This window comes from Benincasa hispida, chromosome 12 (genome assembly GCF_027475165.1).
Source record: "Benincasa hispida cultivar pf3 chromosome 12, pf3_genome.v1.1, whole genome shotgun sequence".
Taxonomy (NCBI): Eukaryota; Viridiplantae; Streptophyta; class Magnoliopsida; order Cucurbitales; family Cucurbitaceae; genus Benincasa; species Benincasa hispida.
The window spans coordinates 54,314,740-54,327,944 of NC_143489.1; the positions used below are offsets into that span (position 1 = coordinate 54,314,740).

Consider the following 13,205-nt stretch of genomic DNA (forward strand, 5'->3'; position numbering starts at 1 on the left):
CGGTTTTGTTTTATTTTGATTCATGAACTTCTAAAACATCTATTTTTAATCCCTATATTTTTAAAATGTGTTTATTCTAGTCTTTACAGTTAATTTTCTATCAATTAATTAACAGATTGGTGATGTGACATCCAATTTAAAATAATAAAGGGTTATATTCTCTTAATCGTTACTCTTCTTCTAAGGTTATACCTCCCTTAGACTCCCTATATGAATCTTGGAATCATTATATGGGCTCTCTTCAACAACTCATTTTCTCTACTTTCTCATCTTCACTTTCTCTGATTTTTTATTACGATTTTTCCTTTCATTTCTTTCTCTAAAAAGTTTTTTTTTTAAAAAAAAACCCGAAACATTTCTTCCTATATCTCAAAAGGTGCAAAAATATAACCTTTAAGCTTCCCCATTCCCTCTCCCTCAGAAGTTTCAAATTAAAAATATCACTATGAGAAGTTGCTAAAACATACTTTTTCTCTCTAAAAAGTTATAAGGAAGAGAAATTTCTTTCCCTCTCTCTTTTTTTCTCTCACAAAAGTTGAAGAAAACACTCCAAATTCCTCTCCCTTCTATATGCTCTCTTTCTAAGAAGTTATAGAAATAAAAATTGCTCTCTCCAAGAAGTTTCGCAAAAAAAAAAAAAATCTTAGAATTTACAGAAACACAAATGTGTGCTCTCTCTAGTTTCTTTGTCGAGAAAGATGGTGAAGGGGGAAATTAGGAAAGAATTTTGCATAAATATTAATGGAGAGATGGAGAAATTAGATTGAATAGACAATTCAAAATTGCCGCCCTTTTTCTACCTGTGATGAGAATGAGAGTAGACGACCTACGTAAAATCCACCTCTTTTTTGGCAACGAATCATCTACATAGATATTTTATATATTTTTTAAATTAAATGTCACGTCACCAATATGTTAATTAATTAACAGAGAAGTTAACTAATTAATAGAGTATTTTAAAAATTTAGGAGCTAAAATAGATATTTTAAAAATTTATAAATCAAAATATAACCAAATTTAAAATTTAAAGACTAAACTAAAAAAATTATTAACCAATTATATGCTTATATTCGTTGGGTTAAATAAAAATCATTAACCTCATGCTTAAAAAATGTTAAATAATTATAATTAATTAATTATAATGAATTAAAAAATGAAACAATTGGATTTTGAAATTAAAAGTAACTTTTAAATATTATATGAATCAAATTAGTAACTCATTTTAATGAGTTGAAAAAGTTCATCACATAACAAAAAGAAAACTTGTTAACCCTTCCTGAAAAACATTTTTCTAATTAATTATAGTTAATATTTAGCCGATATCTTAGATTCCGTTTGATGATCATTTATTTTTTTTTTAAAAAAATTACACATCTAAATTTTTCATTTGTTATTTATTTTTTACCAATGGTTTAAAAAATAAGTCAAAATTTGAAAACTAGAAAAATTAGTTTTTGTTTTTAGAATTTGGCTAAAAATTCAACTATTTTATTTAAAAAGATACAAATCATTTTAAGATATGAAGAGGAAATAGATTTAATTTTTTTTTTTAAAAAAAACGAAATGATTACCAAACGAAGTCTTAGTTGTTGTTGTTGTTTTTTTTATTATTATTATTTTTTTATATATATATTAAGCCTATAGACATTACTTCCATTTCCAATTTCTTCTTTGTTATTTACTTTTTACCAATGATTTAAAAAATCAAGGCAAAATTTGAAAACTAAAAAAAGTAGTTTTTAACCACTTGTTTTTGTTTTTGGAATTACGCTAAGAATTTAATTATTGTACTTAATAAAGATGCAAACTATTCTAAGAAATAGAGAGAAAATAAGCTTAATTTTCAAAAGTAAAAAGCAAAAAAAGCAAAATGATTTCCAAATGAGACCTTCGTAAATTGATTAAATAGAGTATTTCCTTTTCTGAAATCTAGAGACAAATTTGAAACAAACTTCAAATCTCAATCACTTATATAATTTTTCCAAAATTTTATCATTTGTGTGGAATAATCAACGGAATGTTTAAATGGCTCGACATTTGGACTACCTAACCCAAATTGTAATGATTTGATTGAGTTAGTTTAATTTGACGTTGGGTGGTTAAACCTTTTATGTTTTTTTTTTTTTTTTTTTTGTTGGGCCTCATATTACATTTTCAAAATTTCGGATTGACCTGACCTAACTCAAGTTATTATTATTATTCATAATAATAATATTATGATTATAGGTTTAAATTTTAAGATTTTGTGTTAATACTCTCTTGCGGCCGCTCAATTTCTTTCCACTTTCAAGTTTCGTTTGAATGACAAATATTAGTGTATGAGTATGAATATTTAACAAATGTCTGAATTTTATTTTATTTTATTTTTTGAAATACAATTGGGGATAGAGAGATTCAATCCATGAACCTTGTGGTTTATAATACATTTGAATGCTAATTGAATTATTTTCAATCTAGATTTCAAGTTGATAATTGATATTTGTATTTGTATGTGGAGACTAATTAATGTTTATAATTTAAATATGTCCCATGAGATTTATGAAAAATCTATATAAAAAATAACTTACTAAATTTTAAATAAGACAGCAAAATTAAAACTTACCTCAAAATCAAAGATTTATTTAAAATCACTTTTGAAATTTAATTTATTTTTTTCTAAATTTAAATTGAAATTCCAAAATTTCTCGAATCCAAAAACTTTATTTTATTTATTTAAATTAAAATTTAAAAATTATTTTAAATGACAACACTGTTAAAAATATTTACAACTAATAACAAAATATTATACACACGACTATCTATGTATCCAGAAGGATAATAATCTATCTACCGTCTATGATATATAAATTATGATATTTTGTTATTATTTATAAATATTTTGATTTATTTACCTGTAAATAACATCTTTTTTTCCCATTTAAAATTCAACTTAATTTACCCTAAACCCTCACTATTTCTTATCTTAAAAAACATAAAAATAAAAATAAACTCACCATCTCTCTCACCCTCTCTTTCAATTGTTTTTTCAACGTTTCTCATCTCATCATGGTCACACAAAAAGGCTTCGTCTCCGATTCTCCGACTCTCCGACTCTCCTTCGTCACTTCCATATTTCCGGCTCTCCGTCTCTCTCACCGTCGTCCCTCGATCTCCGTCCGTCCGGCGCCGATTTCCATTTTCGGCGGTGAGTTGACTCCAAACACCAAAGGTTTGGTACATTTCAATTCAGATCTACATTTTTATAACCCGACAACCCAACCCGATCCGATCCGATCCGATCAGAACTGACCTTATATACTTTATCTAGTTTCGTCCGCTTTCGTCAAATTGTTTCAAAACGCACTCAACCCCTAATTCTGTAGATCCGGACGGTTTGAATCTCCGATGGGTATCGCCGACGGAGATTCGGAATCGACCTCTCTTCTGCAAACTACAGCCGTTGCTGATATACCCAATAAGGTCCCTAAAGATTCATTCCATTTAGCCTACATAATCTACTTTACCTTGGGATTTGGTTACCTCCTTCCGTGGAACGCTTTTGTCACGGCTATTGACTACTTCTCCTATCTCTACCCTGATGCAAACGTTGATCGCATCTTTGCTGTTGTTTACATGGGGGTTTCCTTCATTTGCCTCGTCTTCATTGTCTTTTATTCCCACAAGTCTAATGCACACTTCAGGATCAACCTGGGATTGGTCCTTTTTGTGTTGACCCTGCTTGTGGTTCCAGTTATGGACGCGGTTTACATTCAGGGTCGGGTTGGGTTGTACGAGGGGCTATATGTGACCATCGGATCGGTGGTCTTGTGTGGTGCTGCTGATGCCGTAGTGCAGGGTGGGGTGATTGGCTCTGCCGGTGAGCTGCCGGAGAGATACATGCAGGCTGTTCTTGCTGGCACCGCTGGTTCTGGTATTAATTTCTTTTTGAAATCGTAAGATGTTAATTGCTGTTTGTCTGAGATTGAAATTGCTAGCTCTGTCCATTCCGGTTTTAGATTTTGACTCTAGTTTCATGAATTTCTGTTTCCTTCATCTTTTAGTTATGATCGAACTGATCTTCGTAGGAAACTTAAGGCAAATTGTATGGATCATTTTTTGCAGATTTGCAATTTGGAGAGATTGTGTTGCATTTTTCTGGTGTACTATTTGAATTACTTATCTCGTTTACCTTTTTGTTATGAGCTATGACTATGAGATGAACCGGGCAGGAGTTGAGGTTTAGAAAGAAGAAAGGTTAGTAGACAAAGAAATCTATTGGAATCATCACCTTCCATTGCATGCCTTCTCATGGGTCTTGATTTCATATGTGACTGGAAGGATTAGCTCCTTTTAGGAAACAGGAATCTTTTTTCCGCTATCAAAGTAGCTTGAGTCACATATCTTGCATACCCTTCTGGAGTTTAAGTTTTGAGGGGCTAGTAAACAAAGAAATTTGTTTGACTTTGAATCATCATCTTGCATTGCGTGCCTTCTCATGGACCTGGCAGGAATTCTTTTCATAGAAACGAGAACATTTTATTCACTATCATAATAGCTTATCACATATTTTGCTTACTCTTTTATTGTGAACCATGACTATGAGATAAACTGCTGAAGAGTTTAGGTTTAGAGGGACTAGTAGACAAAGAGGTCAGAATCCTTGCTTTAGAGGGACTGGTAGCATGAGCATCAAACTATTTTTGATTCATCACGTTGCTTTGCATGCCTTCTCATGGGTCGTGATTTCACATGTGACTGGAAGGTTTAGTTCTTTTTATGGAAACAAAAACGTTTTATCTATAATCCACTATCATAGTTGCTTGAATTAAATATCTTGCTTACGCTTTTGTTGTAACCCATGACTATGAGATCAAATCCTCAAGAATTTAGGTCTAGAGTAGTTGGTCTGTAGACAAGGAGGTCTATCTAAATCATCACCTTGCATTGTATGCCTTCTCATGGATCTTGATTTCATATGTGACTAGAAGGATTAGTTCTTTGTACGGAAACAATAACCTTTTGTCCACTATCAAAGTAGCTTGAACTGCATATCTTGCTAACCCTTTTGTTGTAATCCCCGACTATGAGATCAAATGCTCAAGAATTTAGGTTTGGAGTAGGCGGTCAGTAGACAAGGCCTGTCTAAATCATCACCTTTATTGTACGCCTTCTCGTGGATCTGTGAGACCTCAATGGTTTACACTTATGAGAGGAAGGGTAAAAAGGGAATTTTTAAGGGAACAAATCATTAGTGGGATGTGGTAGTTTGTTTTGATCGGGTGGGGACCCCGAGTGTGAGGAGGTTGGAAGAGGAGTTAAGTCGGGTTTTGGAGGAAGGCTGCTGGGTGTGGAGAATTTGGTGAAAGCATCAAAGCTTTCTTGGAGAGGATTGCTCAGCTCTCTCAAATGTGCTAAGGCTGCTTTTGTTGTTTGTTCTTGTTTCTCTTGTGATTATTAAAAGAGTTGAAGCTTTCTTGGAGAGAATTAGCATGAGTATCTTCCATGAAGTAAATATATAAACTTAGGGTACTCTGCTCTGTTTCTTGGAATTAGTTGTTGTTGGGTTTTACTGTATGCAGGTGAAGGGAAACCTAGCAGGATCTTGATTTCATATGTAATTAGAAGGATTATTTCTTTTTATGGAAACAAAAACTTTCTTTTTGCTATTAAAGTAGCTTGAAATATCGCTATGGCCGAATAAAGCAGTTGTTTGTTTGTTTAATTTAACTAATGGAGGTTGTACTAAATCATTGACTGACTTGGCTGCAGGGGTCCTTGTTTCGCTTTTGAGGATTCTAACAAAATCGATATACCCACAAGATGCGAGTGGTTTGAGAGAAAGTGCGAAGCTTTACTTTGCGGTTTCCATTGTAGTTATGGTTATATGTATAATATTTTACAATATGGTTGAAAAGCTACCAGTGGTAAAGTATTACAAGGACTTGAAGGTACAAGCTATGAACATGGAGGAAGAGGAAAAAGGACCTCTGACTGGGGCGGTATGGAGATCAACGCTGTGGCAAATAATAGAGAGTGTCAAGTGGTATGGGTTTGGCATTGTCCTCATCTATTTAGTAACTTTGTCAATATTTCCAGGATACATTACTGAGGATGTTCATTCTTCCATTCTCAAAGACTGGTACCCAATTCTCCTCATTACCTGCTACAACGTGTTCGATCTTGTTGGCAAGACCCTCACTGCAGTTTATGTTATTCAAAATCCCAAGATTGTTATTGTTGGATGTGTCGTGAGACTCATGTTCTTTCCACTCTTCTTCACATGTCTTCATGGCCCCTCAGTCTTCAGAACCGAGATTCCAGTAATGTTGCTGACTTGTTTGATGGGTCTCACCAATGGCTATTTGACAAGTGTTCTGATGATGTTGGCTCCAAAGGTTGTCCAATTACAACACTCAGAAACTGCAGGAGTTGTCATGGTTTTGTTCCTGGTCACCGGTTTGGCAGTTGGTTCTGTCGTGTCTTGGGTCTGGATCATTTAACTTTATCTACTACTTGTGTAATCTAAACACGGACCTCAAAATCCGGTCTCTCATCGTTACTCCTTTTCATTTGTTCATAAAGCATGTATTGATTTCTAATGAATGTATAGACCCTTGAAAAGTATCTATGTTTTCAAGTACTGCATCATTTGTTTAAGTTAAACTATCTTGCAAGTTAGATGAACACACCACGCCCACATCAAAATTTTTAATATTGAAAATAAGTAAACAAGTTCTTTTACGCATAAACATACTATTTAAAATTTTAAATAATGACTTGAACCAACCAACTCAAATGTTTCATGATTAGGTTGAATTGGGTTTATGATCTAATAAGAGTTGTTTAGGTCGAAGAAATTTGCAATCTAAACGATAGGGTTTGGTCTAAAAAGTGGTTCAACCCAATTCACGAACACACTTAGTCATCTTGGTTTCAACCAAGGTTAATCTTGCAACGATTCCTCTTCACATTTTCAATGCTGCACAGGTACAAGTCCACTAGTTGAAAGAGTAACCTTGCAAAGACTAAAATGAAGGCATTGTTCATGAACCTTTATATTTAGGACTTTAATGACATTGTCAATGTTGTGAAGTTCCCATTCCCTAACAACCCATTTCAGTTTTTTTTTTTTTTTTTAAAATAATTTTTTATATTCTTTCAACACGGAAAAGGATAATTTTTCGGAGGCCACCATCATAAATGTCAAAAGAAGTAGGTAACAAAAAACCGAAAAATCGAAGAACTAAATCAATCCAAATCAATTCAATAGTTTGGTTTTTTAGTATAGAATTGAACATATTGGTTTGTATTTGGAGAAAACAAAAAAGTATTGGTTCGAATTGTTTTTATTTGAAAAAATAATAAAATCCGAACCGTACCAAGAGTATATATACCTTAAAAATAAACTTTAACATTAGTTATCTTTTAGTATTTTAATTATTATGGTGCATATATATTCTTGGTTAGAATAAATACCAATTGTTTTTGCGCTTGTATGCTTTAATTTAAAAAAGTGTCAATAAAAAACAAAAATATCACATTTCAATATATGAAAAAAAAAGGAAATCGACCAAATTTAATTTAAAATTGGGGCAATTGGATAGATGACTCAAACGGAATGATGTTTTTGAAAAATGGCCAAACATATTCTTCTTTGTGAAGATGACTGAATGACTAATTCTAATACTATTTAAATTTTAATAATGGACAAAAATGCCCTTAGAACGTGATCCCTACAATTATGCTATATTTTTAAAAAATCTAACCGTCTAAAACAAAATCTAATAAACTTAACTATACCAAATCTAACTTTAGTTCTAAAATGAATGATATATAAGATATACAAACAAAACTAATGGGGAGATACATAATCTAAAAAAACATAGTTAGGAATTAATGGTTGAAAACAAGAAAAAACAGACGTTCAATTTTCATCCACAAATTAACATTATTAATCATCAAGAATATTTTATTATAGTTAATAATTCAAAATTTAGACACGAAGTAAGCAGATACCTTATATTCAAAATAGTTATCAAATACCTTATATTCAAAATAGTTATCAAATACCTTCTATCCACCAACTCCTAAAATTATTTCATACTAAGTCTTATAGATACCTTCTACTCATAAACAATTAAAATTCGGATTTTTACACATATTAAAAGTAACTTAAGTCTTCGTTAGACTAAGTCATGCAAATACTTTGTAGAAGCTAGAATCTTAATTTCTTTTATCAATACTATATTGTAATTAATAGCTAAAATTTTTATAAGAATGAGTCATTCCAATAATGCAAATACTATGCATTAAAAGAACGTGAACTACGCAAATCTCCTATACTAAACTAAAATATTTGACATGAATAACCTCCTCTTTGTGGAGCACAATCGATACTAACTATGGATGGAGGAGTTTAGTACACAAGAATATATGTGAGGGCCACATTTTTTCACCTACGCCATCTGTCATCTAATTAAATACTCCGGTATATGAATTATCCTCATATTAATTGTGGACAACAATTATCCTCCTCCTCCTCCACAACGTCCCATGTCACCTAGTCTACCACAAATTTTCTATAAGAATACCAATTCTGTAAACCCTTCATCTTTCATTCCAATTGGCATCAATTTAGATCATCCAAAAAAATGTTACATACCTTTTAAGTCTACATGTGTTTCGAGAATGCCAATCTAATGACCAGATTATCAATCAATTGCTTCTTGAAAATACCCTTGCATAAAGGATTGCCGATGGTTTTGTAGTTCAATCAACACCTCTCGTGACAATAGGACAAAATTGACGGAGTAGTACTTGAAGTAGAGATAAAAATGCTTAAGCCAAAAAAAGAAAACTATTAAATGATTAAATAATTAAATCTTAATCTTTAGAAAAACTACCGTTGATCAAAATCTTCATACATATTTATATTTATTTGAAGATTTTTTTAAACTACGTTATTTGAAGAATATAATCTATGTAAATCTCAAAAGAAAAAAGTATATATGTAGTTTATTAGTTTTCGTGGATCTAGCCAGCATGTGGTGAGGGGTAAAATGGAAAAACAAAAATTTAGGTGGTGGGCCCTTAAAACATCTAAATGGCCAAAAATCAAATCAGAGGCCTAATAGTGGCCATACGAAACCGATAATAAACCAAATCAAATAAAAATCAAACTAGGTTTTTTTTTTTTTTTTTTTTTTTTATTGAACATTGGTTTGGATCCCTTCTTTATAAAACGATTACTTTGATTTAATTTGATTCTTGGTTGACTCCAAAACCAACAAAATTGAATCCTGGAAAGGTTTTTTTAATGATGGAAACAATGAAGAGAGGAAGATATCCAATAAAATTCAAAACCCCAACATAAATCTTGAATATGATAGAATCATGAAGGATTATTAGGATAGAATCATTCTTGTGTAAGAGTGCCAAACCAATCAAGACCACCATTGATAAAATGTTACTTCATCCTCATTCTTACCAACCATATTCTTTCCTTTTGGATTTTTAAATCTCCTTAATTTAAAATAAACTAGAAACTGAATATAAGGTAGAACAACATGTTGAAAGAAATAGCAAAATCCTAAAATAGATGGAAGTTTCAATATATTTAATTTGTTCTCTTATATGTTAAATAGTTCCAGATCTTAAACATATCATAAGCACGAAAATAGTAATTAAACCCACTTCACTAGTAAGCAAATCCTTGCAAAAACTGCTAGTTCTCAGCCGCAATCAGATGTCTCTTTAGGGTGTTTACCCTGGAAAATTAAATAAAAAAAATTAATGATCAGATCATTCTTGTTTACTTCAACTAAGATTATACTGAAAACATCTACCCCAATTTGAAGAATTGAAGCTTGCATGCCAGTGTAGCATAATTGACATTTCATGCATGGCACAACCCACTTGACTTGAAATGGAAATGTTAGTCCAAACTCTATTGCAAGGTATAATAATGAAGCACACCTAAATTATTCGTTATTTGTCTTGGATTTAGAATAATTTTTATATGATTTTTGTTAGATTTAATGTCGTTTGATAGTGATTTTCAGGACTATGTTCAAGATCAAGATTTAATGTCTAAATGAGCTAATCTAAAATAAATATGTCCAAAGAGTTCAAAACCAAGACAAACATCAAAAAGAGGGAAGAAAAGAGAAGAAAAAGACCAAGCGTGCCAGGCAGCGCCATAGTGCTCCACGACAGAAGCAAAGAAAAGCTCGATATGTGTAGCACATCGCTATGCAAGAGGGCATGCGGATGCAAGGAAACCAGGGGTGCACAGATGCAAGGAAGACGCGACATGCAGTATTTTAGGAAAATTTTTATAGTTTTGGAAATCTTTTTCTATTTAAGCTTTTAGGGTTTTGCTCAACCGAGAGGAATTCTACACACCACAAAATTTCAAAGCCTTAGAGAGTGTTTTATCCTAGATTTAGAGGGGGAGACTTAGAGATTCGTTTGGAGGCCGTTCGAGATCTCGAGGTGCGAATCAAGGCGAGATTGACAGACTTCAACAAAGAAGATTGCTTCAAGAGTAGTTTTTCTTCGTTCTCTTTCTTTTTATTATTTGGAGATGTAAGAAAAATTACCAACTTGACCCTTAGCCCAAATGTTATATTTGAAAAGTTACTAAAATCTCCTTTTGCAAAGAAGGGTGGATTGTTAGTTTGGACGATTTGGAAGATATAGTTGGGGGACATGTATGATTAGGTTCAATTTGACATATCTTAACTAAACCCATCGCATGGGCTCACCTCGTACTTGTATGCTCTGGAGAAGCTTACTTGTTAGGTCTTTGGTTCAAGTCCAAGATGGCCCAGCTATGCCAAGGAACAAAATATAAGAATAGAAGAAGCATTTGACTCCTTCATGCAGACCCCACTTGGCTCAGGGGGATATAGCTCGACTAGTAAAGCTCCGCTCTTGTAATTGGTTCGTTGTGATTATAGGTTGGATGTCTAATTATCCATGCGGTAATAATAGTATTTTGTACCTAAATCAATGACTCACTTTTTCTAAGTAATGGGGAAGAGGACTGAAACATCCTACTAAAAGACTATATTGAGACAAAGATGGGTTGTCAAGAACGTAGAGGAAGTAGGATGAGCAGTTGGTCAGATCTAGTATGGATCGTACATGGATGGTGGTTGGAGTCGATGGCTCTCTTAGAGTTCCCCCATCTAGGATCCCTGGGGAAGAGGATCAAGTTGACCTTTGTGAACAATTTGATGCACTATCTCCCTTCAACTCTTTAAGCGAAATGCAACAAAAGGAAGAAAATCCATAGACCGACCCCACTGTCTCCACCCCGTAGTACCAGTATTGTTAAATGAGACATGGGGATCGTATTGAAATTGTGATGTTGTATTTTGTGTCCTAAATCTCATGTATCTTGTAGTTTGTAAATACAAATCATATATTTGATAAAATAAGAGGTATTTTATTAACATTTAGATTGCATTAATTCAATCATAAACTAAGATCCAATGTTATTTCATGTAATTTAAAACATGTATATGGTTGACATACAGGTGGATCATGTTTAAGTAATAACCTAAATGGTCTACAGTAGATGGATAACACTGGATACTTTATCCTAGTGACACTACAAATATGACCCATTTTGTAGTTGTTACAATTGTTGTAAAGTGCTACAAATGGTTTGATCCTGATCGTTTATGTGGAGACATGTGAGCGGGGGTATTCTATACAAAGAGTTTGTATAAGACCGGACCACGAAATGAATAGTCTCTCTATATAACACCATTACTACAAGAAACTTACATTTCACTAGGATGAACATAGATGACTTGACCTTAATCCTGAGTGAGTTGTAAACTCCTGTTTATGAGGGCAATCCTTTGATGTGTATAGGTGAGAGTGACTATGTTAGCCGACTCAACAACCTTACTATTTTGGAGATTTGTCCAAGTAAAGAGCTGGAAATACGACTATATAAGATGGAATTCACTCATTCCCGATCTTAGGAAAAGTAGATAAATTGTCCATTAATAGCTGATTCCAGGTCTTGAACCATAAGGCCTCAACCCTCACTGGTCCAAGAGGTGTTAGTTTATAATTGGACTATAAACTTTTTGTTCATTAGAGGAATCATTGATACTTAAGGAGTTAGATGTAACTATAGGGGTAAAATGGTAATTTGACCTAGCTGTAGTTATGAGCGATTTGTGAAGGGTCGATTCACTATTGATTAATTACATCCATGGACACAGAAATATATCTACATGCAAAGAGTGCAGCTATCGATCTTCAGTGGAGTGATGGTTAGTTAATAAATATTGGTTAATTTAAGTAAAGAGTTTAATTAATTAATCTCATATCATTTGAGCTTCTAATTTGTAGGTCCATAAGTTCCCCTTCTTAGCTCGCTAAAGGATAGTTATGAGGAATGATATAAATTATTCAAATCAACTGAGGGAATTTTATATTAATAAGATTAATATATAATGGTTAATTAAAGATGTGATCTATAATCCAAATTATAAAATATAGAAATATTTGAATGAGATTCAAAAATTAAATTCAAGTGAATTAAGTTCATGAAGAATTCATTAATTATAATGTTAGAGAGGTGGATCCATATAAATATGTGATGTTTATATGTTAATTAATTAACTATATATTAAATAGGATTTTATATGGTTATTTAATTAGTGTGCCAATTAATTAAATAAGGGTTATTTAATTAGCACTAAGGGTAGACAAGAAAATACTTGGAGAAAGGGATAATCCTTCTCCATATAAATATATCCTTATAACCTATTTAGAGTAAGGATTTCATCGTGCGAAAGAAATACCTAGCCTCCACCAAATTGCTCTATACTCTCTCAAAACAATTTCTCTCTACCTCTTCCTCTTCCAAGTGTTAGAGACCACTCATCTAACCCTTGGAGTACTGGAGAATAGCGAGGTTATTTCTACGGTGGTGTCCAAGATCGTAAAGGAGGTATTCTTGAGAGAAGTAAGAGGAATTTACGAGAATATCGGGATTAAAAAAGGTGAGCTTCGTATTTCCTTTTCTCTATCTTCTATAGCATGATGAATATGATTTTTATCCTCCATTGTTCTTGCGTGGTCTACTGTGATTTTGTTTCTATTAAATGGAAAAATAAAATGTAAGGCGATCCCATGCTTCCGCGGGAATTTGATTCCCTTCATGGGACCCAAAGGAAACTTGGGCATTTATTACTTGA

General features: G+C 32.7%; 1 protein-coding gene across 1 annotated transcript; it reads left to right on the forward strand.

The window, feature by feature from the left end:
- The first annotated feature begins 2,949 nt into the window (after nucleotides 1-2,949).
- Nucleotides 2,950-6,642, forward strand: ENT1 (equilibrative nucleotide transporter 1). The gene is made up of 2 exons (XM_039018901.2): nucleotides 2,950-3,910; nucleotides 5,749-6,642. The coding sequence occupies exons 1-2, from the start codon at nucleotides 3,385-3,387 to the stop codon at nucleotides 6,477-6,479; spliced, it is 1,257 nt and encodes a 418-aa protein (XP_038874829.2). The 5' UTR covers nucleotides 2,950-3,384; the 3' UTR covers nucleotides 6,480-6,642.
- Nucleotides 6,643-13,205: the final 6,563 nt, after the last annotated feature.